Consider the following 20,588-nt stretch of genomic DNA (forward strand, 5'->3'; position numbering starts at 1 on the left):
ATTGATTACACTGTACCGTATCCAGACTATAATAGTTCCATCCTACTATCATAAATGCCCGGAAATCGTCTGCAGCAATAGTTTCGTCTCGGTCTCCGTCTCAATCTCCATCGCTCCTGTTTCTAATTTGACAATGATTGTATCGCGTTTGTGAAAGTAATTTGATTGAAAGGCTATTTCTAGGGTCGTCCTGGTAGAATAAGGCTCATATTGAAGGTATCATGCCTATGGAAGGGAACTGGCTCTATCATAAAAGTGGAGATGTGATATACTGGATAACAAAGGATGTAGCTCCACACACCTATATCAGACACAGCCCCGTGTGGAGTTAGACATTGCGCGCGGAAGTAAAATGTAAATTACCATGTAATCATTCACGCCTCGGTTGGATGACGCCGTTAGACCTTGTTGTTGAAGATTGGCCACTCTAATGTAAAATACCGGTATGTGTTAATAACACTGTCAGGTAATGTTGTTTGTTTGTAATTGAGCTGATTTTATTTGCTCTTAGTAGTGGTATAGACTGGAATACATATCAAAGCCTCGGCTTAAGTTAAACTTGTACTCTTCATGCACTCACACGCACACGCACATGCACACGTCTAGTATTTTACCGACAAACAGTTATCAGCTTGAAATGATCTGCACTCCCTTAAGGTTTGGCGTACTTTCAACTGGTCAGTTAACATTGAGGGAAATGCGTCCGTCTGTCACCTACTTTACTATTGGCGATCATACATCGGTGACTTATATAACAGCTGTGCAAAATAGTTTCCACATTTTGCTAGCCAGTTGGGCTAGCTATGCCTGAAAGTTACTAGCCCACAAAATAATTCACTAGCCCGAAATCTGAATGAAGAAACTAAGCCAAAGATTAATAAAAAAAAATACCATAAAAAAACAAATAAGAAAAGAAAGAATATTGTGTTTATGCTCAAATAACTTAGATAAGTCATACAGGAATCATAATACAGTCCTGCAGACAAAATGACCCCATGAAAATTCACTAGCCAGTCGGGCCAGTGACTGTGGAGATTTACTGGCCCGACTGGACTTTTCTAGCCACAGGCTAGCGGGCCACTGGCTATTTCGCACACTGTTAACATATATCAACAATCTGTGTGTAATACATTGAGTACGACATTTCAGTCTTACATAAATTGCAAAATGGCAAATGCACCCGCCAACTTTAGATTTGTTACTAATTCCAGCGGTGGGCGTAGGGCCAATGGTTACTTTAGATCGAACTATTTACAGGATTCAATTGGCTCTGAGAACTGTCAACAATCACTGCGAGTGGTCCGATACAGATAATTCATAAAATCAGAACGCTGTTCACGATCACCAGACAACATTCTTCCAAAAAGTCACAGGTTGGGTCAAACTCAGACACAAGAGGAGAAAGTTTCGCCTGCTGTGCCAGAAAATTACGGACACTGGAGGATGGCGCCACACGTCTTCGATATGGTCTTAATTTCCCGTGCTGGCTGGGCTGTAATGTTAAATCTGAAACCTGTAACATTTCTGAGATGTTCAGTTATAAACTTGTGGTGAACTTATCTTGGATATTTCATTTTTTGGCCATGATTTTACCATTAACGCTTCATATATCTTTAGTGATTAATGTGCATTGTTTTATTATTCGTCTCGGTTTGGTGATAAAAGTTGAGAAAATTCCCTGGCACATTATAAACATTTTATCGAGAAAAATACAGGCTTGGTATGAATGTCGGATCATGTCGTTTGTGGATCGGTTGATTTGTTACACAGATTCATACACAGACACATATGAGGCTTATGGACAATGAGGCTTATGGACAAAGGGAGGTAACTCTGTCGGGCAAACACTCCTAACCGCTCAACTCCCATTCCAGGTCGTGCCGCTGTGTTGAGCTCCACTTACCGGCCGTCACTGTAAGGAGCTAGAGGCTCTTCAACAACTAGGCGTCTTCTGGTGATAGTTATTCTTGCAAACTCCCATTTCCATTGTGCTCTAGTCTATCCAAATCCGATGGCGCATTTTCAATTATCTGTAAACTGTACATTTCACACAAATGAACCACAATCGATACTTGGTTAATTCATTTTATAATGACTTATTCTTCACCTCAATGCTCAGTAGACGAGGTGGCCGAGTGGTTAAGGCGATGGACTGCTAATCCATTGGGGTCTCCCCGCGTGGGTTCGAATCCCATCCTCGTCGAAATATTTTGTACGTTTATATAAACTTTAATTACGAAATATGAACGGGAAATCGCGTTTAAATTGATATCAGACCTTCAAAATACAAAATTTAGCATGGAAAGTCACTATTGAAAAACACTGTGGAACTTGACAACATGGGTTGTTGTCAAGAGAGTTCAAATGTGATTTGACATTGGCTGTTAGCAAAGAAACATTTTCAAAAATATAATCTTTTCTCACTGACCAACAGCAGATGTAGACACTTTCAATCAACACAGTTAATGAATTTACTGAGGTGTGGATACAAAGAAAGTGAATAACCTCTGCCAGACGCTGACAACTAATATTTGGTTTCAAGATTGTGTGTTTTATTAAATCAAAACAACTGAGTTGTAAAACTGGGGAAGTGAAAATATGTTTCCCCTTATCCAGAAAGTATACCACACATATGAGTTGGGCTTTACAGCAAAAAACATATTTCAATTTATATCACAACGAATCGGCCACAATTGAGGACATGCCTTTGACCAAAGTCATTATTTCAGTTACAGCATGTCAGTCTTTTGTATAGGGAGGGATGCAAGACATTTACCAATTTGATGAAGCCCAAGTGTTTGCTGAGTCACCAAGAACCATTCACAATGGAATTCAGGGACTAGATGTTGTGCTGTACACAACTATAAACAACTCTGCTTTTGATGAAGATTATGAGATAAATCAGATGTGCTTGAATAGACTCCTAACTTATTCTGTGAATCTGTTTTGTGTACCATGAACAAATAACATATATGCCCAACAGTATTAATGGTTGGAGTGCTTCTGTGTAAACAAGTGGCCCATTAGATTTTAATCATTTTGTTTTACATGTATTGGGAAAGTTCAGATTGGATTGGTCAGAAGTAGCATATGTTTGTTATAACAGGCAAACATAATGGATTTGGGTGTCAGACTCTTACACCTGGTTGATACTTAGAAACATGTTTGTTTGGGAGATTGCAAAGGTGAATTACTGAGTTGAAAGGTCCAGTGTGACTATTTACCAACTGCCATGTCACTGGCAAATTGGCATTCCTGTAAGTGGCAGTAAGCAGCAGTGATTCATTCACTCGCTGACTCTTGCAATACTACTCAACCACATGTTTATGTACAATCATACATTTCCATGTACAGCAGGTATGTAGCAATAACAACAATGTATACTCATGTATACTCAATCTTGTATTTCAGTACTTCACCCAAATTAATGAAACCATGTAATGTAAGCCATTCTTCAGCCTCTTAATATATGTTGTTTGTTGTTTCATGACGTACTGCGCATCTATATGACTGCAGTCTGTAAATAATCAAGTCTGGTCCACACAATCCAGTGATTGACAACAAGCATCAATCCACACAATTGTGTCAACCAGTTATGAATGCATCAATGCTAATGTAAATCATTGAGGATTTTCAGCTAGGCATAAACTGCTGTACCCGTTTCAGTCAAATGGACAGCTTTCCATACTGCCATTCTATTGTAACCGAAGTTCTACCTTCAAAGCCAACCATCAACAGGCGAGAGTTAATTTTATCGGAACTTAGCGCTATGAGTATACATATTTCTGCCTGTAAAAGAAGATTCATGATAGTTGACTGATAAATGTGTTCAGTTCTGTGTTGCTGCAAGTTGTTTCTGTCCTCCTAGCTAATAACGAGGTCCCACTTGCACCAACCGATCTCAGCACTTTGATAAACCCATACTCTAACATAGCCTTAAATAGACGGCCATAGCACTAAGATCACTGTGCATACCCATATTGGCGTTAACATGAAACACAACTCTTTTACCCATGACTAGACTTTATTACATCTAGTTGTCATTTGTTTATTTCAATTAAATAGATGAACAGTAAAATAATCTTATTTCAGCGTTTTCAAACATCAACAAGTAAAACAATCTGTTCTGAAATAGAAACCTATCCATGACATGATACCAATATGTAATCACTTTATATAAGTAGTTGTCTCCATACCCACTAAGTATCCCCAAAATACAGAAGTTACCACACAATGATTACACATAAATATACACTGTTCAAACCACAGTCAGGACTTGTACACTGTTTCACATATTTCTAGCTGTAATGTACTGGCAGAGAATAATGAAGCCCCAAGGGATCATTCGTTTATTATCATGGGTGGTTTGTTAGAGCACATCAGGGAAGGGTCACCTCAAAACATGACAATATCTAAGGAAGGGTAAAAACTTCATATCTCATGAGGGTCATGAAATAACTAAAAATATCAAGTGCATTTTCATTTTGTCTTCTCAGAGGATCATGAAAAACATCTACAAGGATATGGGGAAGGTGAAAAATATGACCAGCAAGAATGTCAAAATTCCAATGTTAAAATACGCAATGGCAAGTATCATTAAATTCTTAGGACAGCTGGTGAGTCATACAGAGTAATTAGACCACTGACACGTGTGTGTACTACAGTAAGTCAAGTGGTGGTGGTACATGTATTACATGGCATAAAGACAGCCAGTTAGGAAAGCCGCCTCTATTCCAAGGGAGACAATTCATCACTTCATCTGATTTATCTGTAGTATGTGACAGAAGCATTGATACATAGGGACAGGGTATTGAATGTGTAAAGTCTAAAAATGACTTGATGAGCTAACATAAGCCAAAGTCATATAGTTTCTACATCAGTATACAGGGCTTGATTTAAGTATTTAGAACTTGCACTGGTGCAAACTGAAACTACAAAATGCAACCTCATATTTATACCAACTTGCATCCATAGCATGTTAATATTTTGTTGTTCAAAGAACACAGACTTCAGATAGAAATCAGAATGAAGAGGAACTGGCTTGGAATGACTGTTCATGTTATGACATTTTATGAAGTAAGATGAAAGGGTCTTTCAAACCCAGAACAATTTTGTCATAATGATGTTCTAAATCATCAATACCAAACCTCAAGCAATATATATAATTTTATGTTGAGTAGCAGGTGCAACCTGTTTTTGGTTGGTGCAACAAAGCTATTACCTAAGGTAGCACCAGGTGCAAGTAGGATTCAATTTCTAAATCAAGACCTGGTATGTTGAGTGGTCTGTGTACAAACCCCTACAACTGGCTTTTATATCGATACAAACACACAGAATCTAAAACCAACGTAGCATTGTAGTCAGCAATGGTTATTTCATTGAGGTCCACACATTCATTAAACCCTGACAGCACCACTATAAAGACATATTGTCAAACGAAAGATGGCGCTAGTTTCCAGAAAGGAGCAGCTTCATGAGTTGAATGTGAAGACCAGCTGATAATTCAACACTAAGGCAGGCTATAACCACAAGATTCATTGTTCTCAGCACCTGGGATGAAGCAAAAATAAGCCTACTGGCAAACAAGGATAAGTTGGACCGGTGCAGAGAACGCGTTTATGAGAAGTAGGTGGTGCACGGCAATGAGTAAACCCACGCCTTGCTCATAAAACATTCATGGTGTAGCACTACACTTGATCGCGGACAACTTGGGCCCCTTCAGCCCACAATGGCAAGCGCCAGTGGGCGGCACTCATACACGGTAATACAGGTCAATTGTCAGGTCGGTGCTCAACTTATCCTTGTTTTCCAGTAGTGTCCATTTCTGTCTTTCACACACACAAGAAATTTCAAATCCTGTTCCTAATGTGTCTTGCAAGTTACAATTCTTACTCTACTATACCAAAGTTGGATTGGTAAACCATTATCAGTCAGACATGTTAAACATTTAGGTTTAAGTCATATCACTTACACTCCTTATGATCCATTCATACACAAAACAGAAATGTTACATATTCCACAAAATGCCAAAACATTTTCATTACAATTAACACTGTCTGACAGCACAGTGTACTAAGGTCTAAACAAGGACTATATGACTTTATAATGGTCTGAGCTATATGTACCGGTAATAGCTGTTACACACAGTGAGACATACAAACTGGCAGGATATCATATCCCATCACAAGTACAATCAGGATATACACAGTCATTATCACATAACACGACACAAAATATATACTGGCTGGAGATGGTAAAAGTACACAAACTACCAGTGTCATACAATAAAAGAAACGAAGAAGGAAACAGTTAATTCAGGCACCCAATACAAAACCATAGCAATGAGTACTATTTAGCTGATATAATGGAAGACTATTAAATCATGTAGCACATATCTTTATATAGCAACATATATCAATTGTAATATCTTCCCTCAACAATCTTGTCACGGTCTTGACCATATGTCAATAAATATGGTCATAACAACCAGTAACAAATATAGGCTAACACTGTGTAACACTACACTGTACAGGAACAAGGTTCCTCTATTTGCTAAGTGAGTGAAAGGCACTTCTAGCTAGATCCCTGTCACTGGATACAGGTCAACCAGATTCAGAAAGGAAACAGCGATAGACATATGATATTTAAAGACAGTTGTTGAGTGCTTTTCATGAAAACTTCGGCTTCATAGAGGTCATCATAGAAGCATTTGAAGGTCCAACCCTCTAGTCAACTGACCATACCCATACAAATTTATTTGAAGTATTTATTTCTCTTGTTCATTTTGAATGGGTTCCGATTTTCACATTTTTCCTGCAACTTATTTTGATATGAATGTACTTAATCTGTTGATTGGTCACTGTATGTTTCAAAGACTGATTTCTTCAAATTCCCCAAGTGTAAGCCAAGAACGGTATGTGTGTCAGGTGCCCAATAGACACAGAAGTTCCAATATGTTATACTGTAAACATTGTGCAGCCTTCTATTCAGTATTGTGCAAGAAAACAGTTTAAACAAAATTAACCAAACACAGGAATCTAACTCGTCCGATTTACCCGCATTACTGTGAACCATATCTACTACTAGATGTGGCTTCAGTGGAATATTGAAATAATGTGCCATTAAACGAGTTGCCATGTATTTAAAAGAAATCTGCATAAAATATACGCAGTTATGACATACAATCTGTAGATTAAATAGTCTTACAAGCAACAAAGCAGTGCCCTTGTGCCTGTACTCATCTGGCAAGAATTGAATAAGATACCAGCAGAGCTAGCGGCAGTTACCAAAAAAACAAATGTCTTTGTATTATTGAAAATTTTAATATAAATTGTATTTATATGTACTTATCCTATCGCACCTCTCTCTCTCGTTTCGACATTTAGTGGAACGACTGTAAACTTTTTTCCATAGGCCTCCTTGTCCATTCGCCCATGCACTCCATGCTGCTCTCCTTAATTAGCTGCCTAGTTCCTAATGAAGCTTGCAGCATGCTCCACTAATTGCCCATGTGACTACCTTGAATGATCATTCAATTTCCTGTCGCAAGACTGTGTGGACGTGCTGTATATTAGGGACATTATTTCACCCTAACATCATGGGGAAAATAGATAATCAGTCAAGGAAAAGGAAAGATTGTGCTCAATTATACACCTTTCAGCAGATAAATTGAGTGAAGATACTGCCTCGACGAAACAGTTAATATGGAGACCAAATCAAGAGATACAACCCAGCATGGTCCTCGTGTAATTCTTTCACAGATGACATTGAATAATGTTACTACATACAAAAAGTTTAAAAAGAATACCTCAGGCCCAATATGCAGTTCAAACTAACATTAATGCACAAAGGGTGAACAAATTGCTTCATAACTAATATGTATGGTTTCCATGGAAACTAATCCAAACATATGATGGAAAACTAAACAGAGATAACTAAACTAAAACATCAAGTTTGCCATTATATTGCTCTTGTAGTCTTAGAGTAGAAACTCAAAATATGAAATGTGCGGAGGTGACAAAAGTAAATGACTGAAACTTTGAACAACAACAAAACACATATTTGAGGACCCACTGCAGGCTAATTTCTTCAATTTAAACAACTCAAAAAGTTTAAATAAAGACAATTTGTTCAATGTACAGAGGTCAACAAAGGCATCATTGATGCATTTTCAGTTCAGTTTCTTCCTTTATAAATAGAATTGAAAATGAAGGTGTATGGACAACATATTTACCATGACGTTAAAAAAGTATGTACAAGAGCCAAACAAGAAAAAGGTGTTTGATTTTAAAAGTTTAGTTTGAAAGTCCAACTCATAACGGCATTGCAAAGGATTTTCCCAACATCTAAAACACATACAAAACAAAAATATATATACATTCATACAATGAACATTCAAGTTCCTCACAAAATATTTACATGAGGTATGTTAGATAAAGCCTAGCAGGACAAGCCATCACATCTTCAGCACTAGGTAGGCAACACATTCAGGTTTCCAATAGAGAAACTGTGAATAACAATAAATGTAAATAAAATGAGGTTTTCTTTTGGCAGAAGTTGCAAACTGAAGCTGCCACATCTCCACTAGACATGCAGTCTGGTTTTGTGTCTCAGAGCGATCACAGCAGCACAGCTGTGGGTATTGCTGTGAAGATTGGTGTTTGACTGAGTCCCCAATACGGTAAACTCCATAACAGCTAATCAGAACCCATGTACCTGGTTGTTATGTACCAACATCGCTATTTAGGTCAGAGGACGTATTTCCTTGTTTTACACATTGAAATGTACTTGAAACAATAAAGTAATTCAATAAATATTTTCTTAGTTCCATCTATGTACTGTTCATATTCCACACTTACTGCTTTAGGTAAATTGTGAATCCCAAGTCAAGATGATGCAGCAGTGTGGCCCAAATAGCACCTTCTTGTCATCAGATTCACCTGGGTGGCAGCCATTTTGGGGCTGTATATCCTGAGCTAATACTAATGCCACTTGTACAGGCAAATCATCCAATATACAGTGAATTATATTTCCTCTCTACAGTAAATACCCTGGACACATATAAAAGCATAGCCTCATTCAGCCAATCAAATTCCTGTCCTCCAATACCCTCAGTACTTCATTTGCTTGGTTACCAGCAAATACTATCTCAAATGGAAACTGGAACACCCAGAATATAATTATTTCCCTCTACGTCAAAATACTCTGGAAAACAATTTGTCGCTTAAAAGTTCAACTCACATACAGAGGAATCATTTTGACTGACTGCTGATCTTAAGTTCAGGAAAGTGAAAAACTGTGCCTGCTGAGTGAAAAGAGAAGGACAGATTTTCATAAGCAAAGCTATGCATGGTGTTGAATCGATCCAGGGCATTTATTAATAAAACACAGACCAAACAGTGGCTACCAGAGGATGGTAGAGGCTCTAAGTAAGTACTGTCTATGGAAGAAGCTTGTAATGTTTGTAAGGCAATCTGACAATATACATGCAACAACAGCTACCTGTCCCTCATGACAGCAGGCATATCTAGACTGTTCAATCAGCACTATCACACAGGCACCAGGACATACAACACAGAACACATCATGACTGATTAATTCTGGCAACATGTCTCACAAATCACCTGCACATCATTCGGTTCAGAAACTGGCACTAATGGACATATGAATCCATGGGATTAGCAATTTGAAACGGTTTGTTTTGTCAGGTTGACATAAAATGTTAACAGAGTATATATATAGGAACTTATGTACTGGAATTATCTACATACAAACATACTGTCACAGCTCCATATGTAATAAGTACATGAAATATAACCTGAAATGCTGGTGAATAATAAATGCATAAAGATAGAGATGACTGATATCTGTTGTTTCAATGTATGGCAAGTCTATTTATGGTGTAACACAAAACACATTCTACATCTCTATACATATGTGTGATCCAGCTAACTATCCATACAACCATTGCATATGTACATATTGTCTTGTGATCATTCTAGAAGCTGATGTTGGTGATGCTGATATTGGAAGGTATCGGTCAGTGGGGCCTATCTGATTCATTTGTCTATACTTGACTCCAGTTTCCCTGGAGCCAAGGTGTCTGATGCGTCAGTCAGTAAACAAACAAATAATTACAAACACACACTCTTTTTATACATCTCAATGGCCATGAAGCTGTTTCGGCAAATTAAGGGCTGTTCTCATATACGTCAAGAAAGACGACTTTTCTCATCTGTCATAACAAAGTTGGCAATCATGTGCTATTCGATGGGCTTATTCTCGATGCACTTTCGTCATAAAAGCCTTGGACTACTGAAGCCACTGCTTGTATTGAGTGTTGTCAGAAACAGGTGAACCTTCTCCTTGTCAATGATGCTAAATGATGCACTATCACACATATGAACTAAACAGCACACATACAGCTATTGATTGTCTCTGTGGAATCCTCAATGAACATTCTGTCCATTTCATGAGTCTGTGGGATAAGTAGGAGGGAGTGAAGCAAGAACATTATTTATGTTGTCCTTCGTATGTTCCTGATGTTGAGTGATGGCAAGACATGGTGATGGGTAGCAGTATCTCTGTATTACTGGGCATCATCATCATAATAGTTCTCCTCCTCATCGTCTTGGTAGGCCTCCTCATCGCTGTCATCTTCATTTAGGTCAAGGTCAAGGACACTCTGTCCTTCAGCCTTCATGTCATCATCGATGTCATACACAACATCGTCGCCAAGGTCCTCACTGAAAGAAAAGTCAAATCTGTCAAAGTAAATCATGTCATATTTCACTATAGACTTTTTGTGTTATTATTAGGGATTCAAAGTAGAGAAACAATAAAAGTCCAGCCAAGTCATGGTCCTTCTGTAGTTTGTATATGAGTGGGAGTGGTGGGGTAGTCGAGTGGTTAAGGTGTTGGCTCGTCATGCCGACGACCTGGGTTCGATTCCCCACATGGTTGCAATGTATAAAGCCCATTTTTGGTCTCCCATCATGACATTGCTGGAATATTGCTAAAAGCAGCGGAAAACTAAAGGGCCGATTGATTCAGCCATTTTCCAGTCATATCACAACAGCCTGTAAATAGTCATGACTGGACTAATGTTCACCATAATTTCACAGTGTTGATTCATAAATGCAGTAAAATACTAATGAAAGCACCGGTACAGCCCTGATGAACAGGTCTCCCTGTGTAAGAAATGTGTCCTGCCTACCCTGCCATAGTTTCCTGGTTAGCTCCACCCATGCTGTGTTCCAGGTTAGGCATCTGTTCAAAGGTTGAGCTTGTCTTGAGGACCCTCACTAGGGACTCACAGAACTTGACCCCCATCTCCTCCAGCATCCTGGTGTTCATGTGCAGGTCCTGAAGCAGGACAACATCTTATAGTCTCCTGTGTACGTGTCAGGGTCTTACTTCAAGGCATAGCACTTCACAAAAAGTTTACATGCATGGCTTCTAATACTTTAAATGTATATCTGTCACCACACCACAACGCAATCAGTTCTTTTGACTACAGCCAAGGGCTAAGTGTTATCACACCACACTTACCCCAGTAACTGCTCTCTATTGTATACCGGCATACCAAATCATCATACTGGCAGTTGTCTCCCCTTCCTACACTCTCGGTATAACCAGACTCACCTTGTACCTGCCCTGATCACAGCCACAGTAACTGCTCTCCATTGTATAGCTGCGCACCACACCTATCTGCCGCCACACCACAACACGAGCAGTTGTTTCCTTGGCCCTCTCTACCACAAAGCTACAGTTTTGTATGGAGAAGGACTGGCAAGCGGAGTGCAAAATACGAGGCAAAGCCTGAAATGGAAAAACATTTGACATCACCAGCCTTTACATGGAGAATGGGACAAATATGTTTGGAAAATTAGGTCATTTCTCAGGGCTAACCAATTCAACTCCATATAAATGTTACAAATCTTCACAAAATGAAATTAATACCTAACAAAACTGAGCATCAAACTAAGGGGTCCATGTTAAAGCATTAATTTTCAAAGGACAAGTTTTGGTGGATCCTTAGATTCCATATGATATTTGTAAATCTAAAAGTTCCCAGGGTCTAATAAAATATCGAACAATGTATATCAGATCCAAGGAAGGTACGACAAAGCAAACCACCTATACTGTTCACTTAAGCTTAGACCTATTGATATATTATCAATAGTTCCATCAAGTAATTGTTGTGAACCAGTAAGCAATTATGGCTGAAATCAACTGTCAAATATTGATGCCAGATTTTGCATTGATATATAATGCCCACACAATATACAAGCATATTAAAATTTGATAATATCCTGATGACATGAGAAAATAAAAGCCTTGAAATATATATGCAGGTTTCTCTTGCCATGATCTTTGTGCGTCAATAAGTCCATATGACATGGACCATCAACCCTTGGTGTTCCCAGACTTCAGATTCCACCTTGATAGGTATGTTAACTCTGTAACTCTCCATGATCTTACATGTCCATATAACATGGACCACTGCTCGCACTATCAACCCTTGGTGTTCCCAGACTTCAGATTCCACCTTGACAGGTACATTAACTCTGTCTTTGTCTCCATGATCTGCCTACCCTGAAGCCATTGTCTTCACTCTTGTTGCCACTTGAGGCAGGGTTCTGGGCATCACTCGGTATCCAGGACATGGAGGGGCTACAGCCGTACAGGAAGATGTTCTTCCGCCGAGAGTGTCCATGGTAGTCGTAATATACCTACATTGTAAACAAGAGATGCCATGGTAGCCTCAGTGTACCTTCACAGATAACAACAGTATCCATGGTATAATCAGAAGAACAGCAACCCAATCCAATCAGCCACAGCGGCCTCCACCAAAATGGTCTGACAACTGGTAATCTACATCACATACTTTGGGTATCTTTCTGATGAGTGGAAATTGGCATGATCCCCTGGCCGAAAGATTTGAATACACAAAGCCATTCAGAAAGTGGTGAAACAGTGGCCATTTTAGTCATAGAATACCTACACAGATAATAAGCATGCCCACTGTAGTAACGGATTAACTACTGAGGCAACAGTATCCACAGCAGTCACACAATACCTTCACAGATAACAGTGTCCACAGCAGTCACACAATACCTTCACAGATAACAGTATCCACAGCAGTCACACAATACCTTCACAGATAACAGTGTCCACAGCAGTCACACAATACCTTCACAGATAACAGTATCCACAGCAGTCACACAATACCTACACAGATAACAGTATCCACAGCAGTCACACAATACCTTCACAGAAAACAGTGTCCACAGCAGTCACACAATACCTTCACAGATAACAGTGTCCACAGCAGTCACACATTACCTTCACAGACAACAGTGTCCACAGCAGTCACACAATACCTTCACAGACAACAGTGTCCACAGCAGTCACACAATACCTTCACAGATAACAGTGTCCACAGCAGTCACACAATACCTTCACAGACAACAGTATCCACAGCAGTCACACAATACCTTCACAGATAACAGTGTCCACAATACCTTCACAGACAACAGTGTCCACAGCAGTCACACAAGACCTTCACAGATAACAGTGTCCACAGCAGTCACACAATACCTTCACAGACAACAGTGTCCACAGCAGTCACACAATACCTTCACAGACAACAGTGTCCACAGCAGTCACACAATACCTTCACAGATAACAGTATCCACAGCAGTCACACAATACCTTCACAGACAACAGTGTCCACAGCAGTCACACAATACCTTCACAGATAACAGTGTCCACAGCAGTCACACAATACCTTCACAGACAACAGTGTCCACAGAAGTCACACAATACCTTCACAGACAACAGTGTCCACAGCAGTCACACAAGACCTTCACAGATAACAGTGTCCACAGCAGCCACACAAGACCTTCACAGATAACAGTGTCCACAGCAGTCACACAATACCTTCACAGATAACAGTGTCCACAATACCTTCACAGACAACAGTGTCCACATCAGTCACACAAGACCTTCACAGACAACAGTGTCCACAGCAGTCACACAAGACCTTCACAGATAACAGTGTCCACAGCAGTCACACAATACCTTCACAGACAACAGTGTCCACAGCAGTCACACAAGACCTTCACAGACAACAGTGTCCACAGCAGTCACACAAGACCTTCACAGATAACAGTGTCCACAGCAGTCACACAAGACCTTCACAGACAACAGTGTCCAAAGCAGTCACACAAGACCTTCACAGACAACAGTGTCCACAGCAGTCACACAATACCTTCACAGATAACAGTGTCCACAGCAGTCACATAAGACCTTCACAGATAACAGTGTCCACAGCAGTCACATAAGACCTTCACAGACAACAGTGTCCACATCAGTCACACAAGACCTTCACAGACAACAGTGTCCACAGCAGTCACACAAGACCTTCACAGATAACAGTATCCACAGCAGTCACACAATACCTTCACAGATAACAGTGTCCACAAGACCTTCACAGACAACAGTGTCCACATCAGTCACACAAGACCTTCACAGATAACAGTGTCCACAGCAGTCACACAAGACCTTCACAGACAACAGTGTCCACAGCAGTCACACAATACCTTCACAGACAACAGTGTCCACAGCAGTCACACAATACCTTCACAGATAACAGTGTCCACAGCAGTCACACAAGACCTTCACAGACAACAGTGCCCACAGCAGTCACACAATACTTTCACAGACACAGCAGACCTTCACAGATAACAATACCAGTCACACAAGACCTTTCACAGACAACAGTGTCCACAGCAGACCTTCACAGACAACGAAGTGTCCACACAGTGTCCACAGCAGCTCACACAAGACCTTCACAGACAACAGTGCCCACAGCAGGACTTCACACAATACCTAAAGACAACAGTGTCCACAGCAGTCACACAATACCTTCACAGATAACAGTGTCCACAATACCTTCACAGACAACAGTGTCCACATCAGTCACACAAGACCTTCACAGACAACAGTGTCCACAGCAGTCACACAAGACCTTCACAGATAACAGTGTCCACAGCAGTCACAATACCTTCACAGACAACAGTGTCCACAGCAGTCACACAAGACCTTCACAGACAACAGTGTCCACAGCAGTCACACAAGACCTTCACAGATAACAGTGTCCACAGCAGTCACACAAGACCTTCACAGACAACAGTGTCCACAGCAGTCACACAAGACCTTCACAGACAACAGTGTCCACAGCAGTCACACAATACCTTCACAGATAACAGTGTCCACAGCAGTCACATAAGACCTTCACAGATAACAGTGTCCACAGCAGTCACATAAGACCTTCACAGACAACAGTGTCCACATCAGTCACACAAGACCTTCACAGACAACAGTGTCCACAGCAGTCACACAAGACCTTCACAGATAACAGTATCCACAGCAGTCACACAATACCTTCACAGATAACAGTGTCCACAAGACCTTCACAGACAACAGTGTCCACATCAGTCACACAAGACCTTCACAGATAACAGTGTCCACAGCAGTCACACAATACCTTCACAGACAACAGTGTCCACAGCAGTCACACAATACCTTCACAGACAACAGTGAGCAGTCACACAAGACCTTCACAGACAACAGTGCCCACAGCAGTCACACAATACCTACACAGACAACAGTGTCCAGCAGTCAATACTTCACACAACAGTGTCCACAGCAGTCACACAATACCTTCACAGACAACAGTGTCCACAGCAGTCACACAAGACCTTCACAGACAACAGTGTCCACAGCAGTCACACAAGACCTTCACAGACAACAGTGTCCACAGCAGTCACACAATACCTTCACAGACAACAGTGTCCACAGCAGTCACACAATGCCTCACAGATAACAGTGTCCACAGCAGTCACACAAGACCTTCACAGACAACAGTGCCCACAGCAGGACTTCACACACTACCTATGTCCACAAGTACCACAAGACAACAGTGTCCACAGCAGTCACACAATACCTACACAGACAACAGTGTCCAAAGCTATCACACAATACCTTCACAGACAACAGTGTCCACAGCAGTCACACAAGACTTTCACAGACAACAGTGTCCACAGCAGGACTTCACACAATACCTACACAGACAACAGTGTCCACAGCAATCACACAATACCTACACAGACAACAGTGTCCACAGCAATCACACAATACCTTCACAGATAACAGTGTCCACGGCAGTCACACAATACCAGCAATTGTACCAATCACACAATACCTACACAGACAACAGTGTCCATTGTTATCAATGCATGTAGCAGTAATGGTATCAACATACTACAGCAATGTGTGCTCACCAGAGGGGTCTTGCCGACCATGTTGAGATACTGAAGTAAACCCTTTGTGTGGTATATCGTCGGGTGCAGCTTGGGACAAGGATGTTGCCATCGACGATTCAGATCTTCAGCTACCAATGAACATCGATGACTGGAAACAAGAATTGCATGTATCATGGATAGTGGACACAAGCATATTGACAGACTTATTCTTTACAAAGTCACTTGATGAGGTGAACATACTATTTGACATGACCAGCAAAATATCCCAAAACAACACGCTTATTGGCACTGTCACATAGCTTTTAGTAGTTTTATTTAACAAACACTATCAACTGATGGTATCTTTACAGCTCATGTTCAAGCAATGTACTCTGCATCATGATCTGATATCAAAACTGCTCATCACTAACTACAGCCAACAGGAAATACAGCTGGAGTCAGAAGGGTAATTACTGTATGTCTCTTTGCTTTAGAAGCACTGCAAGTACAAACCCTGCACTGCTGTACTCTCCTGTCAAATGACTTACTTTCCATTGATGACACCATCAGGGTTCAGCATGGGAACTATCTTGAAGATGAATTTCTCTCGCAGCTGTTGAGCATGTGAACTCTTGCTCATCAAAAAGTCAATTGTACCTGCAATGTAATACACTGAATCAGTGCTTCAGGAAATGTTTTATCTTCATTTGATTTCATTGTTAATTGATTTGCTTAATTATTCTAACATGATGGCTGGCCTACAAAACACAAAGAGAGAAATCAGTTCAAAGGTACATGCATCTGATCCTTCTCAAATAAGTATCACTTAACACAGCAGCACCACATTACTGAAAAGATTTATCATACAAACATTTAGAGGTGTATTTTAATCAGTTTGGTTTTGTTCACACTGAACCATATCCATATGACTCCAGATTCAGAAGTATATCAAGGCTCCAGAAGGGTGAGGCAAGGTGACAGGTGCAGTTATAATGAATTCACATTTATAGCAAAGAGCATGGAGTATGTGGCTGTTTGTACTAGTCAGGACTAAGGCTGGTTTCACTGTGCTAGACGATGGATATACCATCTCACAGTTAACGCTGACACCACATCCAGACACAGTTTACTGACTCCAAGCTGACCAGTCCTGGCTTCATCCCATTAATGTCCTGTGGAGATGGACATCAGATACCAGTCTGGGTAACAACAAGTACCACACTTTCTTCTTTCTTTACCTTTCATGATCCAGCTTGCATTGCTTTCCCCTGGGTGGACGCGAGCACTCAAGAAAATGTATGGACGGCTCCCTGTTGGTACAAGAAAATACAACTGTTGATTACATTATAAACACTGCTTTGCCAAAACATTTCAGTCAGTGTACACTAAGGAAACATTGAGGAATGACCTCAGGCTAGCAATTCTTGAAACGTTCGTAGCCTTACAAACTTCTTAAGCCCATTCTTAACACATTGGCTACGATCAAAGTTAAGAATTCTTAGGGCTACAAATGTTTCGAGAATAAGGGCCCTGATCTCCATGCAGGACTGATGCCCAAACTAATGACTTAACACCTGATTACAGAACACAATTATTCCCTTGTATCAGTGTTTGCTATAAGGGTGGGTTTGGTTCCTGCCAGTTTGAACAGTATTTCAGTTATTTCACAGCCTATCAGCTGAATATGGACGGCAGGGATGCAACTCTGAAAATCTAATTGCTGCACCTTAGATGGATGACTGGGTCAACTGTTCCTCCTACTGTAAAGGAAACTGCAATTGAAGTACCTGAGGTCTATACAGATACAACTGACTAGAATTCCCACCAGTGTCACCTTCATATGGTCCTTCAATGAAGCAGACACTCTACATGCTACTGGTCGAAATTGAAATCCCCCAAATCCTCAAGCCTGATCAATAGCACACGTTATATCCAAACAACAGCTTCCCAGCTATATCTGTGCTAGTGACTTACTAAAATCCTCTATGCCCTCCTTGTCGAGAGTGTGGGGCTGGGCAGTGATGGTGAGAACTGGGGTGGCGTTCCCTCCCAGGGTGTCACACAGGGTCTGGTTGTGGTAGTAGATCTGACGGGTGTCCAGCTGCCCCTCAAGCAGGTACAGGTGGGTCTACAACACACACAAGTCCACCATGATAATGACAATCACAGCAAACTAGGCCAGACAAAGGCAGAATGGTGGAGGTGCATGGGTGGGCAGACTTACCATGAGCATTGTATAGGTGTTTGGAAAGGTAGACTTACCATGAGCATTGTGTAGGTGTTTGGAAAGGCAGACTTACCATGAGCATTGTGTAGGTGTTTGGAAAGGTAGACTTACCATGAGCATTGTGTAGGTGTTTGGAAAGGTAGACTTACCATGAGCATTGTGTAGGTGTTTGGAAAGGTAGACTTTGGCATTGTGTAAAGGCTTACCATGAACATTGTGTAGGTGCTTAAGGTAGACTTACCATGAGCATTGTGTAGGTGTTGGAAAGGTAGACTTACCATGAGCATTGTGTAGGTGTTTGGAAAGGTAGACTTACCATGAGCATTGTGTAGGTGTTTGGAAAGGTAGACTTACCATGAGCATTGTGTAGGTGTTTGGAAAGGTAGACTTACCATGAGCATTGTGTAGGTGTTTGGAAAGGTAGACTTACCATGAGTGTTGTGTAGGTGTTTGGAAAGGTAGACTTACCCATAGTGTTTGTGTAGGTGTGTTTGGAAAGGTAGACTTACCATGAGCATTGTGTAGGTGTTTGGAAAGGTAGACTTACCATGAGCATTGTGTAGGTGTTTGGAAAGGCAGGCTTTGTGTAGGTGTTTGGAAGGTAGACTTACCATGATTGTGTAGGTGTTTGGAAAGGTAGGCTTACCATGAACATTGTGTAGGTGTTTGGAAAGGTAGACTTACCATGAGTGTTGTGTAGGTGTTTGGAAAGGTAGACTTACCATGAACATTGTGTAGGTGTTTGGAAAGGTAGACTTACCATGAACATTGTGTAGGTGTTTGGAAAGGTAGACTTACCATGAGCATTGTGTAGGTGTTTGGAAAGGTAGACTTACCATGAGTGTTGTGTAGGTGTTTGGAAAGGCAGACTTACCATGAGCATTGTGTAGGTGTTTGGAAGGTTGAACTTACCATGAGCATTGTGTAGGTGTTTGGAAAGGTAGACTTACCATGAGTGTGGTGTAGGTGTAGGGGTAGTGGTAAGCCAGGTAGCAGATATCCCGATTGTGTTTAAACTTGACGGTGAAGGTAGCAGTGTAGTAAGACTTGCCCTTCACACCGCCAGTCGTGAGGCCACTGCGGATGAAGTGGTTCTTGTAATAACAGATCTCTGTCCCAACCCGCTTCCAGAATCCACGGCCCTCCACAGCATCAGTCACAGAATACATCACTGGCTTCATCCCTGCAACGTTTCACAGACCAAACTCAACATCATCCTGATGATCTCCTATTAGGCAAATAGTTGAAGACATACTATATTTGTTCTCTTACAAACATAAAACAACACAAACTTTAACTTGTGTATACTCAATGTTTCATAAAACAAAACTAACTCCCTTAGTAATAAATGGACTAACTGTTGAACTGACCAAATCAAGGAGGTAAGGAAACGAGCCAAGTTGTTCAGGAAAGCTGTCATCTGATTGGCTCAAAACCCATCATTCCTGCTGACAGAATTATCCAGTCCTGGGTCCTCTTACATATCCTTCTTTGGAGGTATCATCAGACATATCCATATCTATGGATGTTTAATTAGATTTTGATGCAGAGGCATACCTGTCAAGTTACATGTCTGACAAGCTATCACACCACGGAGATAAATCTGCACAGAACACACTACAACTAAGGCTACCTGAGTTGAACTGGCTGTTGAGTTTTTCACAGTTGACGATGTTGAAGCGATAGGGCACATCAGCAACCATGTTGCTCACTTCAAAGTAGAACCATTGATGATGATGGTTTGTGTTGACATCAGGATTAAGGATCAAGTCATACTCATATTCACGTACCTGCAAGCAACAGTTTATCATGTCATGTTAACATAGTGGCTTGCAGTTGTGATCCTCTTTCTCATCATGTTAGACCCAAGAAAGACTTCAAAATTGTTATTTCTATTCACATATCTATACATAACACAAGTCTATGTTAAAGTATGGGAGTTATGATTGTCTTAGCAGTAAGATCTCTGTTTGGAATGGGATCCCAGACATATCAACAGGAGCTGAGGTTTCAACAGTATTTCAATTTTGTCATGGCTTTTCAGAGCAAAG

General features: G+C 40.7%; 1 protein-coding gene, 1 long non-coding RNA gene and 1 other non-coding gene across 4 annotated transcripts in view; 2 read left to right on the forward strand and 1 right to left on the reverse strand.

Moving 5' to 3' along the window:
• Positions 1-353: 353 nt before the first annotated feature.
• LOC124268996 lies at positions 354-4,586 on the forward strand. Of its 2 annotated transcripts, none has more exons than XR_006896396.1 (3): positions 354-443; positions 1,771-1,954; positions 4,497-4,586. It is a non-coding gene; the product is annotated as an uncharacterized LOC124268996 (long non-coding RNA). The 2 variants fall into 2 exon arrangements; XR_006896395.1 differs by lacking the exon at positions 4,497-4,586 and adding an exon at positions 2,730-2,986.
• On the forward strand, positions 2,122-2,203 carry Trnas-gcu. The gene has a single exon. It is a non-coding gene; the product is annotated as a tRNA-Ser (tRNA).
• Positions 4,587-7,563: 2,977 nt separating the features above from the next.
• LOC124268993 (cytosolic carboxypeptidase 1-like) overlaps positions 7,564-20,588 on the reverse strand; it is a 45,379-nt gene continuing 32,354 nt past the window's right edge. The window contains 10 exon segments of the mRNA XM_046704027.1: positions 7,564-10,745; positions 11,216-11,364; positions 11,644-11,820; positions 12,597-12,734; positions 16,350-16,479; positions 16,859-16,967; positions 17,549-17,620; positions 18,285-18,438; positions 19,488-19,720; positions 20,171-20,327. Coding sequence (XP_046559983.1) covers positions 10,589-10,745; positions 11,216-11,364; positions 11,644-11,820; positions 12,597-12,734; positions 16,350-16,479; positions 16,859-16,967; positions 17,549-17,620; positions 18,285-18,438; positions 19,488-19,720; positions 20,171-20,327 — 1,476 coding nt within the window. The 3' untranslated portion in view covers positions 7,564-10,588.

This window comes from Haliotis rubra, unplaced genomic scaffold (genome assembly GCF_003918875.1).
Source record: "Haliotis rubra isolate DU_JTF1 unplaced genomic scaffold, ASM391887v1 Scf141, whole genome shotgun sequence".
Lineage (NCBI taxonomy): Eukaryota > Metazoa > Mollusca > Gastropoda > Lepetellida > Haliotidae > Haliotis > Haliotis rubra.